The 20000-nt window shown below is 40.2% G+C and overlaps 2 protein-coding genes across 5 annotated transcripts in view; one reads left to right on the forward strand and one right to left on the reverse strand.

Moving 5' to 3' along the window:
* coro2aa (coronin 2Aa) overlaps positions 1–14334 on the forward strand; it is a 32608-nt gene extending 18274 nt beyond the window's left edge. For all 3 annotated transcript variants that reach the window (XM_058639619.1, XM_058639618.1, XM_058639620.1), the window contains 11 exons: positions 3349–3549; positions 6753–6869; positions 7557–7706; positions 8555–8734; positions 10078–10194; positions 11357–11461; positions 11564–11660; positions 12892–13004; positions 13106–13196; positions 13511–13770; positions 13873–14334. In XM_058639619.1, coding sequence (XP_058495602.1) covers positions 3349–3549; positions 6753–6869; positions 7557–7706; positions 8555–8734; positions 10078–10194; positions 11357–11461; positions 11564–11660; positions 12892–13004; positions 13106–13196; positions 13511–13770; positions 13873–14007 — 1566 coding nt within the window. In that variant the 3' untranslated portion in view covers positions 14008–14334. The remainder of the gene's footprint in view (positions 1–3348; positions 3550–6752; positions 6870–7556; positions 7707–8554; positions 8735–10077; positions 10195–11356; positions 11462–11563; positions 11661–12891; positions 13005–13105; positions 13197–13510; positions 13771–13872) is intronic.
* A 4194-nt stretch (positions 14335–18528) lies between these two features.
* Positions 18529–20000, reverse strand: part of anp32b (acidic (leucine-rich) nuclear phosphoprotein 32 family, member B) — a 7156-nt gene continuing 5684 nt past the window's right edge. The window contains exon 7 of one of the 2 annotated variants that reach the window (XM_058639622.1): positions 18529–19228. In XM_058639622.1, the coding sequence (XP_058495605.1) occupies positions 19149–19228 (80 nt within the window). In that variant the 3' untranslated portion in view covers positions 18529–19148. Of the gene's footprint in view, positions 19232–20000 lie in introns of both variants that reach the window. The other variant, XM_058639621.1, reaches the window with a different exon arrangement.

The following is a 20000-nucleotide window of genomic DNA, read 5'->3' on the forward strand; positions in this document are numbered from 1 at the left end:
ACTGAATTAGATTTAAACTACATGTACTCGGATAGGGAACACTCTTTTATAGAATCACATCTTTAAGTTATTCCTGCTGCCAACAGCTGTGGCCTGAGGAGTTATGTTTCTGTCCGTTTGTTCATCCATTATTGTAAATTGCAGTGTCAGGAATGCCATGCAAGAATCTCCACAGATTACGCAAAAATGTTCCTGATTAGGTTTCGTTAAAGGTCGCGATGACCTTCAACAACTTAAACTGTGGCTGCGATTATTATCATTCTGAAAGAAATTCAAAAACGGTTAAAGATCAACTAAAACAAACACTTCTCGTCATTATTTAAACCTATAGGTCAAGCACAGAAGACGCTGTAGTATATTAGTTGGTAGGACGACGTGATTCGTTTGATTCCACATCTCCACGCCCTCCTGCATGTTAATCATTACTTCCCTTATATCTGTTCATGAATTCATATGCCTGTAAAACAGCCACCTAATAGAAAGGGCGTGTGAACTTTGATGTTTGTCCCTGGTTAGAGTTACTGAGTGAAAGAGAAAATAAAATGTCTTCACCAACACGCCTCTTTTAGATTTTTCTTACCTTCACAGCTTACACTGTGTAGTGTGTGTGCTGCAAATGTACACACACACAGAGAGAATGACATACGTGGCCATGTCCTGTCTTTATCCTTTGCTGCTCGTTCACATGTGTGCTGCTCTACAGCAATAGCAGCTATAGGATTACCGGTGTGGCTGTTATCCTATTACAAGACAGAGGTTGTAAGCTGTCATCTGTGTGTGTGTGTGTGATATCAGACGGTCTAGTGTCTCACTGAGTACTAAGACACGCACAATGAGTCCACGGACACACAAAGCGCCTCAGCACAGACGCTCACACCTGTGTGTCCTGCGTCTTGTATTTCACTCGGAGCGTTTACAAAATATTACACTGACAGGAGGAGGAGAGCGGGCCGGTGCGTGCCTTAGATACTGGATTCTGGGATTCTGGGATTCACTGTTGCAAGGTCAGTTCTTCCAGGACAAGATCGCACTTACACGCGTATGCTGTTTTTGAAGGAGCACATTCTTTCATAGCTGTAGGCCCTGATGCTACATGAGTAACAGACATCTTGACACCAGTGAGTAAACTTTGAACTGCTCCTTCTGCAGCAGAGAACCAAAGAGAGGAGTGGCTGCCAGTGTGTAGCATGTTTACGAGTTACGAGGTACGAGATGACATGGGGAGAAAGCTTTGCACAAATATATACAAGTGCAGACCACTCGTGATTAAAGTACAATCTTATGTCTCCATGATCAGTGTGTAGTTGAATAATTGTGTGTCCGTTTTAGCTGAAGCGTGTGAAACTTTGCCAGCTGTCTGTGAACGTGCCTGTCTGTCCTTTGATCAGCAGAAGCTGCTGTTAAAAATATCCAGAATAGTGTTTTGGTCATCAGCTCGGCGAGGATCTGAGGGACAGAGCGTCCACCACGCAGCCCCGAGCTCAGAGAGGGAGCTGATTACAAGCTTCTGCCTCAGCAAATCATGACTGCTCATTATACTGACCACACACAAATGGACATCCACTGGCTGATGCATTTAAACAGCGTATGTCTTAATGGCCTAATATGTTACTGTCACGTTCACCTATGAGGAAGTGTTACTTTACTACGGTCCAGTGAACAGGTGGCTTTTCGTTAGTGACGCTGACAACGTCGCGTTGCCTCACATGTTATCAGAGAACTTTGAGTTTACACAACTATGCAAACCTCTGAGTCCAGTGCACAGGAGGAGGAGGAGGAGGAGGAGGAGGAGGAGGAGGAGGAGGAGGAGGAGGGAACTATGCTGTAGAGTCGGTCTGAACACATCCATTGATAATTGAATATTGGCACACACACACACACACACACACACACAGAATGTGTCTGTGCACTTTATTACTGACATAACAAACACTGAAGACGCTTGGGTCAGTATTTTGGTCGACCCACAGTGTTTACAACTTTTAGATGAATGTAAAACACATTAAGACAAACTCTGTGACTTTTGTGATCACCTCACTGATCCATTCGCAGCACGACAAGGTTAATATTTGTGGTTTTGAGTAGAAAACTCTGCAACCACTGAGTTTAAATGTACACGTTCCCTGAGTCTTCCCCACATTCTCATCTGATGTCACAATTGAGTTTGTTTGACTTTTTATTCCCCAAGACAAATGTCAACACATGTATAAACATGTAGAGCATTATACTCACCATACACCTTCATATTAACAGTTGTGTTCCATATGGTACAGACTGTGTTTGCAGCATATATATAGACATTATCTTACAGTGGATTTTTAAAAATAGTTTGTATTGTAAGAATGACACGTTTTTTGGCCCTTACATCATTGTCTTGTGTTTTTCATTGAAAATACTTTTTAGTTTTTTTGGTAATGCAGAATCTTTATGTAAACAGGGCAAACACTGTATGTTCAGGTGCAGCCGTGATCATGTGGATGTGACGTTACATTGTGTGAGACTCTTAAACACCTGAGCAGTTGAGTGCAGCTCTTTGTCAGGAGGGGAAACATTCCTGTGTGACAGTGTGAAGCTCTCCACAACGGCCTGAAGGTAGAAGGTGAGAGGTGGAGGAGAAAGCTGAGATGCACAGACTCCTCATCTCCACCCCCTCCGTTCATGTCTTTGGGATTCTCCTTTTTTTCTCTCCAGACATTTTTCTTCCGTTTCTCTCCAGCTTCCACTGCTGCAGCCACACCTGCATCATGAAAACCTCATCGTTCTTTTTAATGACATTGTGGTGCTTGTTTTGTTCATCATCTGTCATCTCTCTCTGTCTTTGCTCCCCGCCCTTGTTTGGGTCCATGTTTGGGCACAAACGTCTTGTCCATCAACCTCCTCCGCCCCTAATTCATAAGTAATGACCGTGCAGCAGGCGAGCAGGGAGCCAGGCGGAGCAGCGGAGCAGACATGTTGGCTGGCTGGACCTCGTCCCTGTGGACCAGAGCCACTGATCACTCACAATAATTACATATACATTAAACGTGGCTAAAAAGAGACGGGAGATCTGACTCGCAGACGTTCCTCGGGTTATTCTTAATGTGTAATTCACCTGACTGCATGATTTACTCTGCTTTTATAAATAATCCGTCTGTCTGTAACACACATGAAATATAAAGCAATATAATGTTTTTTATTTTTGTTCTGAAATTCAAACACACCACTTTGTTTGTGTATTGTCATGGATGCTGTGGATGGAGCAGAGTTATTAATACCTATAAAAAGCCCCCTCATCATGACTGTGCGAGGTGGAGGATTCTCCTTGACTGACCTCTCCTTTCCTCTCTCGTCTCCTCTGTCCTCTGTCAGATGACATGGCGTCCTCAGTACCGCAGCTCCAAGTTCCGCCACGTGTTTGGTAAGGCCGCCACCAAGGAGAACTGCTACGATGGCGTGCCAATCACGCGCAACGTCCAGGACAACAACTTCTGCGCTGTCAACCCACGGTTCCTGGCAGTCATCACGGAGTGTGCCGGGGGAGGGGCCTTCCTGGTCCTGCCTGTCCATCATGTGAGTGCGTCCACTACGTGCTAACGTGAACAAACAGATGGTCTTTCAAATACTGATCATAGATCCTATTGATGCTATTTTTCTGAATTGCACTTGTGATCGTTTATGTTAACTTTGTGTCCTCACTTACAATTCATCTATTCAAACTAATCACCGTATTTTGACAATAATTAATATAAGAATTGTAGAAGATATGATATACAAGGACAATGTCTTTCTGGAATACAGTGATCACTTTCCAAGTCTCTTCTGATGCGTTAGACATACTTTTGTCAACCAGACAAAAACAACAAAACAACAAAACACTGGTTTAAATTGAGAGGAGAAGAACGGAAAGGCGAGTTTTTGCTTTGTAATGAGGGACATCACAGGATCGCAGCCCTCAAAGTGCCTCCAGTAAAAACACCTGTGGCTTCTTCCTCATGCTTTTCATAGATTAAGGCTCTGCATGTCAATGTCCCCTAAAGCTGTATTTAACAGCTTGAAGGAGGCCTTTAGTGTTTCATTCTGATTTACAGTAGTTGTATAAGGTCCATACAGTCCATATAGGGTCAGGTCATATGGGTACAGGTGGACAGGTAAGTTCATAGAGATCTCCACTGTCAGAGATCACTGGGCTGATTTATTTGATTTGCAGTTTCAGTTTCACTTATCGTTGTAAACGAGGCCTGCATGACATGAGAGTGTGTTCACATCAGTCATTGAAGAGTGTAACCAACAATCTCATTAGCCCGATCAACAATAAAATGAACATATAAAGTACTTTCATAATGGCTTAATTCAAAATAAATGCAATAATTCTTCCATCAAAATGACACATGACTCATAAAGTCCTAGGGTAAGACTAAATTCTCAGTTGTTTGTTTGTGAATAACGACTTCAGCCCAGCTTTCATGGTGTGTGTGTGTGTGTGTGTGTGTGTGTGTTCCTGCACACACACACACACACACACACACACACACACACATCACACCTGGAAAAGACAGCTCTGCTCTCGAAGCCAGAAGAACTTGTAAACACTGGGAAACTCCCACAACCTAAACATGTCACTTTTCTCCCTCACCACCTAGATATTGTTTATCTGCTGCTCTTATCAGAATCAGTATAGATATCTCTAATATCTCTAATGCACTCGTGCACAGGTGGAATTTACAGTCCTGCTGTAGATCTTCACTCCGGAATCATTCATCAGCCAAAACTGTATCTTCCACCTGTATTTCTCTGCTGTTTGTATAAGAATTGCATATGAGCTTAGGAATGACATAACTCATGGTTAGACCCTCCTCTTCAGCACCTCCCCCTCCACCTCCTTCACATCCCACCTATGTGTGTGTGTGTGTGTGTGCACTTACAGATAAGCTATTGTCCTGTATGCCATAGTATTATAATACTAATATTGTAGTTATTATTCTTGTGGCCCGGGCCTGAAACCAGACGTTACTCAGGCTTTGATATGAGTTGGGGACATTAAATCCACCATTGTGTCACTTTAACCCTCATAGATATAACAACACAAGTACTTTGTCTAATTACGTTGTGTGTGCGAGTGTGTGTCTGTGTTAGTCCTTGCATAATACCAGTGTTCCAAACACACCCTACTACCTGCACAGTCATCTCGCCCACAGGTGTGTGTGTGTGTGTGTGTGCGTGTGCAGGGTAATTAACAATCCTGTTCAGGCAAAAATACTGAATGACTTTGACTCATTTACTGTCGGGACACGTGTCAACATCGAGCCACAGAGCAGTGGTTCTCAAGCTTTTTATACCACCTGAGGAAGATATTGAGCTCTCAAAGTAACACCACCATCATCATCATCATCATCATCATCATCATCATCATCATCATTAAAATACAGTGGTGTAAATGGGCCGAGCAGCTACAGACTTTTCACAGGAGGCAGATGTATTCCCAGTCGACCCTTTGGAGAGCTACGTCACAGAAATGTGCACTCGTACCATTAACGTGTTATCATTTATCAGCTCTTTCTGTTAGATCACCAGGAAAAGCCTGGATTTGACACAAGTGTGTGTGTCACTATATGAACCTCTGCTGCCTACAGTTATGTTGTGGTCTTGAGCGTAGCTAGCTTGTAGTTAGCTGCCATGTTAACAGGTAAACATAATAACGTGCTAATAACGTTCCTTATAAGACTTGTATGCACATAGACTTTCTCACGTGTACGGACCAGCTTTATCTTTAAGGTCAGAGTGAATATCTGATATAGATATATCTATATTATAGAATATAATATATCTGACCACTAATCACATCGTCTACACAGTCTTTTATGGAAGCTGGCTCAGGCAGACTATTGCCGTCGGCTAGTACTCATTTATTTAGGTATTGTTCGCGCTCCTTAATGAAAGAACATATTCAGAATTATTGGTGGAGGACCGAGGACATACAGTGGTGATTTCTTATTCTTATTATAATTTTTAGCATGTTTGTCACATGTTAAAATGTAAATATTAGTCAAAGACAACACAAGTAAACACAATGTGGTTTTTAAATGAAGGTTTTTATTATTAAGGGAGGTTTGGATAGTTTTTTGTCAGCTGAGATTGGCCCAGCACCCTCCGCGACCCTCCAGTGGAGGATAAAGTGGTAGAAAATGGATGGATGGATATTTGTTTGTCATTTATTTAATTGTCTGTGCACTTCAAACTTCCTCTGCTCCACTCCTTTCACATACACATCTATAGTATACAGTATACAGTAGAACAGTATTTCTGATTTTTTTTCTACCACCAGAGGAAACTCGCATACCACTGATGGTGCACGCACCACAGTTTGAGAACCATGGCCATAGAGGATTTGAGTGGTTGAGAGCTGCAGTGTCTCTCCTGGTCTGCTACATGTCCTGTTGGGATACTTGGAGACCGTAGAGATAAACATTATAAAGCCAGCACAAAATCTGACACACTAGACCAGATTATTAATCTGACTGTTAAATAAAATCTTGGATGTGTGGTGACATCACACGGTGTAAAACATGACCTCTGCATGTTTTACACCGAGGGAGGAAACCGCAGAACCATACACATGATCAGTCTAGTCTGCCCTGTATCTGTATTTGTATTGTTTTTTTTAAATGTCGTTGTTGTTGTTGTTGTTGTTGTTGTTGTTGTTGTATTGCCTTGTTTTGAATGTAAACTTGTGGCCTTAGCTGTAAAAGAACTGTATTTCTGTGTTTCTCTATCAGACAGGTAAAGTGGACCCACACCACCCCAGAGTGTCGGGCCACAGAGGGAACGTGTTAGACATCAAATGGAATCCCTTTGATGACTGCTGCATCGCCTCTGCTTCTGAGGACACAACGGTTTGTGTACACACACACACACACACACACACACACACACACACACTCAGTCGGGTTTCCATGACTTCAGAGGACATTACATTGACTTTCATTAAAATGCCAGAGACTTACTTTAAACACAATAATATATAACATGATCTAACCCCATCATGTTTTGGAGACTTGCTCTTCCTCCCCATAAGGAAGACAAGGTACCATAATGTGAGTCCCCACAACATGAGTAATACCTGCAACACACACACACACACACACACATATACAGGTTTGCAGCTATCTTGCACTGACTACCATTCATTCAGACAAAGTGTTATCCTTAATCATAACCAGAATTTAAAACTTTGCCGTAAACATAACCAATTATTCATTTTTTTGTTTTGCCAAGGCCAGTGTTTATGCCAGAGGAAAGAGGATACTAAAGAGGAAGTGAATACAAGAATAAACACACACATTCACTTCCATGTTATCATCATCAGTCGTCACTCCACTCTCACCTGACGGAGCCAACTTCCTGCAGACAGTTCACAGATTTTTGTATCATCTCCAGACAACTTTGACAAAGCGTGTCCTGGGGCTATGTCTTTTATTTTCCATAACCTGTCGTCTCAGATTATTCCCGGATTATTTCACATAAATGTAGAGGTGTGGATTGCAGAGACTGAGCGTGGTGTATTTTTCTCGCGTGTGCAGGTGAAGGTGTGGGAAATCCCTTCTCACGGTTTGCTGAAGAACCTCACGGCGTCGTTGAAAGAGCTTCAGGGTCACAGTCGCAGAGTGAGCCTCATTGAGTGGCATCCAACTGCAAGCAACATCCTCTTCAGCACAGGCTATGATTACCAGGTAACACACACACACACACACACACAAAACTGTGTCATTGAACAACAATAACAATAAATAAACTGGAGAGCTGTGGTAAAATATATTGTTGGCAATGACATAAACAAATCAGAGAGTTCTCTCTCTTGCAGCTCCACTGATTCTTCCTGTGTTTTGCTCACACGGCAGCACACGCCTGTTCATTCTGCCGCGTGGAGGGAGATCATTGTCTGCCTGAAGTAGTAGCTGCACTGTTGTACTAGCTGTGAGGTTGTTCTGCGTGGGACCTGTAGTTCTGACAGTTTATCTGAATAAATAAATGAAGGAACTTGTTGTAATCAATCACATATGTTTGTCTTTACACTGACATTTCATTTCTTGTAAATGTTATGTTTATGTTTATTTAAAAAAAAAAAGCATTCAATGTTCACGATTAACGGTGACATTTTGACGGCACTAAGCGTAAAAGAGCACTGTTGTGACATTAATGTTTATTGTGTTCTTTCTAACAAAAGCAGCAAAGTGAGTAAACCTTACTTCACACTTTTAAAACCAAAAACAAGAACAGCTTGTTAAATAAAACGTTGTGACACTTGTTGTTGTAACACATGTCATATTAAATCACAGACTGAAATCATAAGATGCTTAACTTTATGTCAAAAATTAAATTAAATCCACACCATCCTGATCCCAGTTAAATAAAGACTAAATATAAAAGATAATCAAACCTCCGACCTACAATGTACATTTCTGGCCAAGCGAAGCCAAACCACAGCAAACTGTGATCTGTGCATATACAGTGTTTCCTGCACTGACCTGAGAGCGCTGATGTTCTCATACTCATGTTCCCCATCTGATGCTTTGTTCAGATCATGATCTGGAACCTGGAGTGTTCAGAGCTGGTGATAAAGAACCCAGTTCGTACCATTAGCCACCACACAGACGTGGTCCTGTCCATGTCTTTCAACACAGACTGCAGCCTCCTCGCCACCTCCTGCAAAGACAGGAAGGTTCGACTGATGGAGCCGCGCTCAGGAAACCTACTGCAGGTACAGTTCATATTTAAAGCTTTAAAGCTGTTGTTATTATTATTATTTTTATTATTATTGTGCCTCTCTTTGCTCTTTGTGAACACATACGATTTAACATTATTTGTATGTTGAGTCCTTCATATGTAAGTGGGCTCTGTCAGCCAATACTATCAGACCTGACTGTGAGAAGCATGTGTACATACAGCAGGAAACATTAATCTTGTCATTTAAACACTGGTCTACTGAGAAATACAGAGAGTGTCTTTAGCAGCACTGTGTGAACTCATTTGACAATGGTTTGAATGTAATGGGAATTTGTTTCTATTCAAAAGTTACCCATTACTGTTCTAAGGAGGAATTTGCCTTTTCTTTCTTAAAACTATTTATTACATTGACATCCTGATTTGCATGTATTCTCCTTTAAAGGTGGAATCTTAGGAATACAATTGAAATGAAGTCATTGGAAAAGAAAAACACAAGTTTTCAGAAGTCATTCACCTTTTATTTTTATTATTTTTATTATTTTTGTTTTTCCCCTTTATTTTTCAATTTGTGTTTTTTAAGGAATTATCTTACATGTGATTACTGCAATAAAAAAAAAATATGGATAGAAATATAATAGGGACATAAAATCTTAATTAAATTCAAGAACAACCTACTCCTGATATCTCCCTTGAATTCCCTGGACTCTGAGTCTCTGTTGTGCTGTCCAGGGTTACGAGAGCCAGCTGGTATCACACAAGTGGAAGTTTCCTCTCAGCCAGGGCACACAGGCACTCTCCAGCACCACACAGCCAAAACTGACACCTCGTTCCTGGACTGGCCCTCAACATAACTCTCCACACCTCTGGGTCACCAGCCAATAACTCACATACATTAATACATTAGTCTGCAGTCACAATAAGTACAACAAACATTTCAACACATCATATTGATTTTGTCTGAAATGAATGAGTGAAGCCAGTGAAGCCAGATGTTTAAAGGTGATATGTATATATCTATATATAGATATAGCTATATAAGTATAAATGGTAAAATATAGCAACAGCAACCAATAACATACTGTAAAAACATATAGAATCCATGTCCATGTTTAGAAATTTAGAAGTGAAGCTTTTTAGCCTCAGTAATGCATTTCCGATGTTGAAGTGCTACTAGCTGTGTTGTTGGGTGTTTGGTGATGGGTGCCGCACAAGACCAAAAATGTGACTGCACTATTGTCAGAACCTCAGTGTAAAATGTTTCCTTAATCTCTGATGATGATGATTTTATGGTAATTTCTTGTCTTATTAAAATACATTTCTTACAGAATGCACCTTTGACATGTTTGACTCCACATTTGTTGGGTTGTGTGTTCACAGGAAGCCAACTGTAAGACACACAAAGCCAACAAGGTGTTGATCCTGAGTAACCTGAAGAAGCTCGTCACATGTGGCGCTTCACGCTGGAATGAGCGACAGATCGCTTTGTGGGATCAGGTGAGAGCGACTGTGGGGCGGCTGAGGGGCGGCTGCCGGGCGACTGCTGCAGGGCGACTGCTGCAGGGCGACTGCTGCAGGGCGACTGCTGCAGGGCGACTGCTGCAGGGCGACTGCTGCAGGGCGACTGCAGGGCGACTGCAGAGTGTCTGCAGGGCGACTGCGGGGCGACTGCAGAGTGTCTGCGGGGCGACTGCGGGGCGACTGCGGGGCGGCTGTGGGGCGGCTGTGGGGCGACTGCGGGGCGGCTGCGGGGCGGCTGCGGGGCGGCTTTGGGGCAACTGCAGGGCGACTGCAGAGCATCTGCAGGGCGACTGCAGGGCGACTGCAGGGCGACTGCAGAGCGACTCACAGCGAGACAGGAAGTCTGCTCGGTCAGGGAGTCAGTAATCAGTAAATGGAGCTGGATCAGGTGTTATCACATCGGACCACATTTCCGGTGATGTGACGACACATGAGCTGCATCTCATGGAGCTGAAAAGGCTAAAATATTGATCTTTTTGCAAACATCCATGCTCATAGAGTTTCTGCTGTAGTGACGCATTTTCCTACTAAATGTTTCTTTGTTGTCAGAAAATCATAATCTGTGCCTTAATCTGTGCCTCTTGAGTTGACCTCTGAATACACATACAGTAATCAGTTCCTGTCCTGTTTATTTATACTACTGTATACTATATGTGATCATTTATTATCATTGTCAAATAATGTTAATCATTCTGTCAATGAAATGTGGTTATAGCTGTGGCGATGGCCAGTATAATTACTGCCCATTACTCACGACCAAGAGGCTGAAACCAGTGAATGTTTTACATATTTACTTGAGACTGAAACAATCGTGTGTGTGTGTGTGTGTGTGTGTGTGTGTGTTGAATGCTGGCCGTGAGTTCATTCATGTTCAGTCATTCATACATTGTTGGATAAGCATTTTAACATGAGCACAGGTTCTCAATCTTCCTCCAAATATGCAGAACTCTGCCATCTAGTGGACACATGAGTTGGCCCGTCATCAGTGTGCCAGTATATGAATTCAGTGTGTGTCTTGGAGCCATAATTCTTTATTTATGAAGCCGACTGTTTGTGGAGGATTATGGCTGAAGCATGGATGCCATTGTTTTGATATCAAGGGAATGTTAAGCATTGTTTTTTTTCTGTGCGTTTGCAGGACGACATGTCTGTGCCTTTGTTGACAGAGAACCTGGATGGTTCTTCAGGAGCACTCTTTCCTTTCTACGACCCTGACACACACATGCTGTACCTCGCTGGGAAGGTGAGTCTCTGACCGTCAGCAACCAGAAAGTGTCCTACAGTCATTCATACATGAAAAACTTAGAATGTTATAGTGACGTCGTTGTCTCCCGTGTGTTGTCAGGGTGATGGGAATATCCGATACTATGAGATCAGCTCAGAAAAACCCTACATCCAGTTCCTGACGGAGTATCGGTCAAACACACCTCAGAAAGGAATGGGTAAGGAACAAACATACTTATTTAAAGTCAGACCAATCTTTCTTAGTGTAACGTGTACATGACATGTTAAAGGAAAATCTCTCTTGCACCTGTAAACAAAGGTGCTGTGCAAATATAAACTGACCATATTTGAATATCCAAACCAGGTGTTCAAAGCGAGGTCACATGTAAACACACATGGATCATGCACGGGTTGTTTTTAATTTTAAACTCATATTTTGCTCTTTATATGAAGATGTGGGATTTAAGATTAAATGAGATAACAGAAGAGGGCATTCAATACATTCAGAGATGGTGCCATGGACACACAGATTAGATTAGATTACTTGTGATGCCAATCATTTGGGTCGCACACCACACTGACCTGCACGTGCTCTCGTGAAGCAGCGACAATAGCCACAAATTATTGAGTGTGTCATTGAAACAATTCCTAATTTCATTACAGACCAATGACTTCCCATTTTTGGGGGCGGAGCTTTTATTAGAGGGTTGACAGGAGGTGATGAGGTGCACTAATGTTCTGTTATTGACAACTTTTGCAGATTTACATTTACAATTTAAACTTGAGTAATTAAAACAAATCCATATTTACATATTGTTAACCCTTATCCTTAATGCATTTTTTTTGTCTTCTTATGTGTTGTTGAGTCAAAGTTATGATTAATTTTATATAGCATTTTAGTAGTGAGATAAAGTAGCAATAATTGTGCAGAAGTCACAAAATAGAGCCAAGTGAACAAATTTCGCAAATTCAATCTGATTTTAAACATTATGAATACTTTTTGATCAGGTGTGTTTATAAAATGACATTGTTTTCATCAGATTGCCTCGGTTGTGCTGAAAAAAAGGATATAAGACACTCTATGTTGCACATTCTTATAGCCTCTACTGTATGTTTAAACATAGTAATGGAAAAAAGCAGCCGAAAGAGTTAAAGTATGCATAAGTAGTATTGCACTCTTTCTTATCAAGTCATTGTGTCATTATAGTACATGTGTTTATTTTAATCTCAGTATTCTCTAGCATTTTGACCCGTTTTCTTCGACCAACCACTTCACTGTGAACAGAAGTACACCTGCTCATCCAGTCAGATGTGAAAGCATAACAATGAGTCTGTCGCACATGTAGATTACACATTAAATTTGAATACAATTACAACATTACATGATGTAAACACGCCCTGTTGCCTTCTGTGTGTTGGTGACTCTCTGTGATGTGTGCTCTCTGACAGGTGTGATGCCAAAGAGAGGCCTGGATGTGAGCTCCTGTGAAGTGTTCAGGTTCTACAAACTCGTAACAATTAAGAGCCTTATTGAGCCATTATCCATGATTGTACCCCGCAGGGTAAGAGTTCACTAAGTCACATAAACCGTGAACATTTAAAACCTCTCAGGAACGTGTAGTTTGATGTCTGTGTGTGTGTGTGTGTGTGTGTGTGTGTCCAGTCAGAGTCGTATCAAGAAGACATCTATCCGATGACACCTGGTAACAAGCCTGCTTTGACTGCAGAGGAATGGCTCAGTGGCATCAACAAAGGTGTGTGTGTGTGTGTGTGTGTGTGTGTGTGTGTGTACAGTGCTTACCAAATGTATTAGACCACCACCCACAGCCACAGTTGTTCTAAATGATCAAAATCATCAAATTCTAGTTATTTACTTGCATTCCTGAACATAAAAAAATGTTTTTGTGATGGAAAGTTAGTGTTTTCTTGTTTTTATGCAAGGTGGTCTAATATATATATATATATATATATATGTCGACGACTGTTTTTGTATTTGTATATTTGAGCCACACTATGCAACTCCTCCTCCTCCTCCTCCTCCTCCTGGATCACTCTCTTTGTCTTCCAGACCCAGTGTTGATGTCTCTAAAGCCTGGAAGTCAAATCGCTGAGTCAAATTCAGAGATGAGCAAAGGGCTTGGAAATCACCGTGACGCTCGCAGGTCTCAGAGCAGACCGGGCATGCTACAGCTGGCGTACATTCAGGACCAACTAGGAACCAAAGACAGCACCGAGGACAGTAGCCATGCCGACGACGACCGGAGTCAGCTGTCCGTTAGCAATGGAGAAGAACTTGCACTTTTCTCTCCTCCAAGGACAGAGAACGAGGTACATTTTGGTGACTTTACCCATGGAGTCGTCCTCTGTTTTTATAGTTTTGACCTTTTTCCTCATCACCCTTCATTTACTGTGTATGTGCTGTGTCCACAGATGCTTCTAAAGTTCCATAAGCAGCAGGAGGAAATCCGACGACTCAGGGAGCTCCTTAACCAGAGAGATGTGCGCATTAAACAGCTGGAGCTGGAAATTAAGAACGTCAAAAACTCCTCTCAGTCTCAGGGCTGACTTGAACATTTTCACGACCTGCAGAGTCATCCTCACTTTCTCACGGGACACATGCATTACTATATAAACTTACTCACCCTATTTTGGCACCAACACGCACTTTTTAGGGTCCTGACTCACGTTTCTTCCTCTGACGAGCTCCGATATTCACTGCACAGGGGAAATTTAAACCTCAACTTTGTTTTCGCAATCTTTGTCAATTCTACACCAGTTGCACATATTTTTTGGTTCATGTAGATACACTTAATTGTTGAGTCTCAGCAACGTAAAAAAACCTCTTTGCACCTTTTTTGCTCTTTTCCTTGCTTCTTTTGTATTCGCTCCACAGCTTTCTTGTCATTTTCAGCTTTTAATGCTCTTTGTATCTGAGTTTGTGCCTGTCATGAGTGAATGATGTGGCTGTTTGTGTGTTGTTTGAAAGTTGTTGCAGGACAGAATTGATGTGATTGTAATAATGTAATTTTTATTTTTTTTGTCATTACAAACTACTGTTGGAACAGAGAGGTGTGAGACTCTTGGACTACAGAATCTGTGCTTAAATGAGAGTGAGAGCTAAATGAATGACTTTAAATTATGATCCCAGCTGTGTTCTGCCATTCCATTCAGCTGCATTTGCCTAATCGTTTTTTTTATTTCCGAATGACTGGAAAATAACTGGAAAATCACTGTCACTCACTGCAGCTATTGTGTAAGCCAATTTTACATTTGATGCCATGTTGCAGTTTTGCTTTTGATTTTTTTAATATTTATTTTAAAATACAAATGATGACAAATACAACAAAACCAATGACTTCACTTTTCTAATTTTGGAAAATACTGCACACAAACTGTTTAATTCTGCTTTTTCGTGATGTGAAGTTTGAGGAAAAAGCCATTGCTAGAGAAACCATTTTAACACCATTTTAAAGCTTGTGTTCCATCATTGTAGCTTTTGATTTTCACTGTATTTTTCAATTTACCATCTTTTTTTTGCTCTTTGTAAAACATTAATGTGTGATATTGCGGGTTTCTTTTCATATTTAACGCTAAAGGGAGTTATCTACAGTTATTTGGACATTGGGACAGTGAACGACATCTGTATGGACCAATATCAAATTTTAAATATGTGCTATCATTTTGGACATGCTATAATTCTACATTTTTTAATTGAATGTGTTGCGTTTCTAGCAACACATTCTTCAACGTGTTTAATAAAAGTGGTTTATGACCAAACTAATGACATTCCCAACAGCCTCAGGTATTTGCTATTGTTAACATTATAATCTTTGTTTTATTAAATACGTCATATTGACCGTCCACGTTACCACAAAACATTTCAATGAAAACAGGTCATTTACATTTCAAGACTGGGTTTTAATGTGAATATATTCAGAATGTCAGAGTGTTTCAAATACTTCTGTCTAGTTAGCTAACATGCTAATCTAAAAATTAGCTGAACATCTCTGTGAATATGTTAGCAGGCTAGCGTTAGCCTTTAGCTCAAGGTTTTTCTGCATTTAAGTACACACTGCCCTCATTAGCATATATTTAAGGAAGTATCCTGTTTTCATATGATCTTAGCATCAATGTGAGGAAGTCTCCACGTTTTTAGAAAAAATAAACAGATTTTCTTTAATGGTAATTTACCCTTTTCACTAACCGTAGCACTATGGGCCATAGAGATAAACAATACTGCAATAATCTGACTTTCTGGAACAAGCTATTTCAGATGTTGCACAGACCTAGAAGACGTCGTCATGGTTAAATTACTTATTGATCCTGGATCGTATTGAACCTGTTGAAAACAAATCTCATGATCCACTTACTCTGGAGCTTTCAGTGGGAATTCATTAGTAGCTGGTACGTGGACCATTTGTGGATTATTTGAGTTTATGAAAAATGAATTGCTCAACTTTTGAGCCAATTACGCGAATAAGTCCTGTAAGTGTCTAGAATGACAATGTTTTATAGAAGCTTTATATTAATTTGGAAATGAAAACTTGTGCTGTGCTTGAAAGCTCAAAAAACAGCTGTGACTGTAGTTTCTGCTGTCAGATCACTTTCTGATAATTGTTGCTTTTAGAAGTGTTATTTTTATTTTTTTCTACAAAGAACAAGAAAGTTTTCCCTCTTCTCTCACTGAAGTGTGGAGAGAATCGATAAGCATGTAAATGTGCATAGATTTCACTAGTATTTGCTTACACATACACAAATGTAGTCAATAAATAAGATAAGAAGTCATATTCAGTTTAGTTATATGTTATATGAGAAGTGATAATAACGATCATTTAAAAAAAGTGATGAGTGGAAACTGGCACGTCAACTGACAAACTGGTTTTGAATGCTGTTGTGACCTCTTTGACCTCTTTGACCTCTTTGACCCCTCTGTCAGGACAGTTCTAGCTCAGTTTCAGCTCTGGCTAGCTTTTGTGTCAGCCAGGGTCTTTTCTAACCGCCGCTGCTGCTGCTGACAGTGAACAAGTTTCAACAAATTTGCCCTGTGAGCTGCTGCTCTTGCTGCTGGTCAGTGGACTGGGGGCTGTTTGTCCACATTTACCAGTGAAGAGAAACAGATTCATTGACGTCTTCTTTTCTGTCACAGAAACATCACCAGTAAAAGTTATCCAAATAGATTTTTTTTTTTTTTTTTTCAAATGGTATTACAGCTGGTGCAACCATATTAATACAGTAGGACAGTCACACTAAAATTAGCAGTGTAAAGTTGACTATGACCCTGGGGACAATAATATCTTAGATGGCGCTTGGTGTCTACAGAGTGTGTGGAGTTTAGACATGTACTGCTATACATGTACTACGGGTCTGGATTGTTGTAGAATGGGGAATGTAGGCCTGATTTGTGTTAGGAACTTTCATTTTTGACTTTTTTTTTTTCATGACTGGTCCACGACTGACCAAACTAGACGCTCAGTGGCCCCCAGGTCATTTGAGTTTAAGACCCCTGGTTCAGTTGTAAATGACTGCAATAGCCTTTAAACTGAATGAGATTCCACAAACTACACTAACTGCAAGCTGCTATCATACACTGGAGCTACAAATGATCCAACTCATTGAACTGTTCACACCCTTTCAGTCTTCTGGTGTATTGTTACATCTTGCAATACTTCGAAATAGAGCATATTAAGACATACTTTATGTGTAGGTATGAATTTTGTCTTTTTTTTCTTTTTCAAAAGCACTGAGCGAGTTTTAAAAGTGGATCCTCCAGTGTTGTGGTACACTGACGATTGCATTTCCTCACAGAAAACTGTCGCAAATTATCATTATTGTGTTCCTCTGTTATGTTTATGGCCAATACCAAGTCCTCACAAAGTAACCTTTCAACAAATCAAATCAGAAAACCCCCACTGTCAATCTATTCCAGAGACTTCTTTTAAAGCACACACATTCTGACAGTCTGTCTTGGCATGATGGAGCAATAATGTAATGGCAGAGTCAGAGTCTGATTTAATAAACCCATTTCAATGCTGTATGGTTTGTATGAGCCTCACTGTGCCTGGCTTAAATGCTTTTTATTTTCTTTAAAAAACAAACCAAATAACTATTGTAATGTTTTTCAATTGTACGTTCAATGTATTGAGTAAAAACTGAAAAAAGATTTCTATCCCACTTAATATTGTTTCTATATTGCAAAAACACATTTAAGATTTAAGCAGAATTTTAGAACCATTTGCTGTTTTGTCACATACAAAATCACTCAGTTAACTGTGGAATTTTTTGGGGTGGAAATATTTTGTCGATTGTCTTGCTCATTTAGAATTGACATTAAAAAATGAGCTCTAAACAAACCAGCAGTCATGAAGTTGTAAAAATAAATAACACAGTTTGTTGTTACTAAACTTACAGGCTTGGGGTCATTCAAAGTTATTGAATGTATTGTATTATATTACCTTTGCTGTGGAAACTGTAGGATGTATATATATATATATACATATATATATACATACATATATATATACACATATATATATATATACATATACACATATACATATATATACTGTATATATACATATATATACATATACATATATACATACATATATATACTGTACATATACATATATACATATACATATATATACATATACATATACATATACATATATACACACACACACACAATAATATTCTAAAAAATGTAGTTAGGAACCTGCCAAGCATCGTTTTTGTGACTGAACTGACCAAAATGGACTCATCCTATACAAAAATGTCTGACACTGACTTTGTCAAACAAGTTGTTATGTTCCACTTCCTAGTAAAACAAACTTATAATAATTCAAAAGTATTAACACTCACACACATACTTGATTTAGCTATGGACTCATTCAGCCCATGCTGACGACCGTCCACTTCCAAAAGCACCGATAATGGACATGTAGGTGCTTTGACATCACATGTGACATCACACCAAGCTCAACAGCAGAGGCAAAACCAGTATAAATGGTCATATGGGAATGATTTCATCTCTTTTCAATAACTTTGGGAAAAGAGAAAAGCAAGGCGGCAAGAGAGAAAAGCACAAAATGTTAACATTTTATTTACAAAGTTGTTTTTTTGTCATACAGAAAGTAAAAATGTAGCTACAACCATGATTTGTGCAACAGGCAGCCAATCTAAAAATCATGGCTTGCTGGTTGCACAGCTGCTATAGCAATAATTTTATTGGGAAAAAATAAGGGACAGAAAAAAATAAAAATAAGACAAAAAAAAATGAGAAATAATAAACCCAACAACGAAAAATAATTCAATTCAATTCAACAAAATATTAAAAGCACAGACCCAAAACTAGATACCAGTCCCAAAGTTCTCACACGGGAATACATAAGAGGGATCGACAGTGAAATTGTGGAATGCTGAGTGGTGGGCTGCCTGAGAACCTCGGAGGCCGTGGGGTGGGTGAGGTGGAGGATGTTGGGTGGCTCTCAGTTCCATTGAGGGAGGGAGGAAAAAAAAGGTGGGGGCAGCTCCACTCGGCCCACCCATCCAGTACAGTCTTGCCCCATTAAAAGAGCTCAGAGCCGGGGGAGGGGGGGAAGGGAGTGGACATGGATTACAAAGGTGGTGAGAGTTGTAGAGGGCGGACATCTGGGTTTGTGGGGGAGGAAGGGAAACTCGGTAGGCTTATGTTTTCAGTTTTGCTCTTAATCGTCGTCTTCATCGTCGTCGTCCTCATCTTCATCCTCTGGGTCTCGCTTTCTCTTCTCTCCTTTGCCAGCTTCTGCTTCTGGAGGCAAACAAAAGAAAGAAGAGTGAAGATACATTAATTGACAATTCAATTAAATGTCATGGACTTGTTTTGTCCAAGCAACAGTTCAGAATATTCTTCTTCTTCTTCACTCTAATCTCACCAACACTATATCAGAAAATAAGGCACATCACACTAAAGGATATTAAAATGATATCTTGAGAGAGAGAGAAGCTCAACCTCATGTCCTCTGCTTAGTTGCTCAGACAGTAAAACAAAAGTGAGTCTGAACGAGTAAATCATACACAATTATAGTCGTGGATTTAATATTAACATTTAATATTATTTCTCGTCATATGGACAAACCTGTCCTCCAACTATGTAAACAAGGTGAAATATGAAAAATAGGATTGCAGAATTAGAAGTTAAGTGATCACAGTCTCCTGTTTTGGGCTGCAAAAACGTGTTAGGTCAATCTTATTAAGAATCAAATTATTAGTTGAAATAAAGTAATGTTATGTATTTATTTAGAGGTCACATCTCCGTGTGTCAGAATCTTAAAACTGGTACGGACACATGGAAATTAAAACTACCGTCAGGATCCTGTTAGAATAATGACTCTGATCAAAAGTGATCTAGAGCAACCTGTTCTGGAGCAGGTTCATGATCCAGTGCAAGTTTCTGCTGTAATTGAACCTGAAGGTAACTCAATAACTGTAAATTTCACGTCCCCTCTTGATTTAACGGTCTTGTGTCTTCACAGAAAACACAATCACTGACAGTGAATCAAAGACTCAAAACCATGATA

This window comes from Solea solea, chromosome 10 (genome assembly GCF_958295425.1).
Source record: "Solea solea chromosome 10, fSolSol10.1, whole genome shotgun sequence".
Taxonomy (NCBI): Eukaryota; Metazoa; Chordata; class Actinopteri; order Pleuronectiformes; family Soleidae; genus Solea; species Solea solea.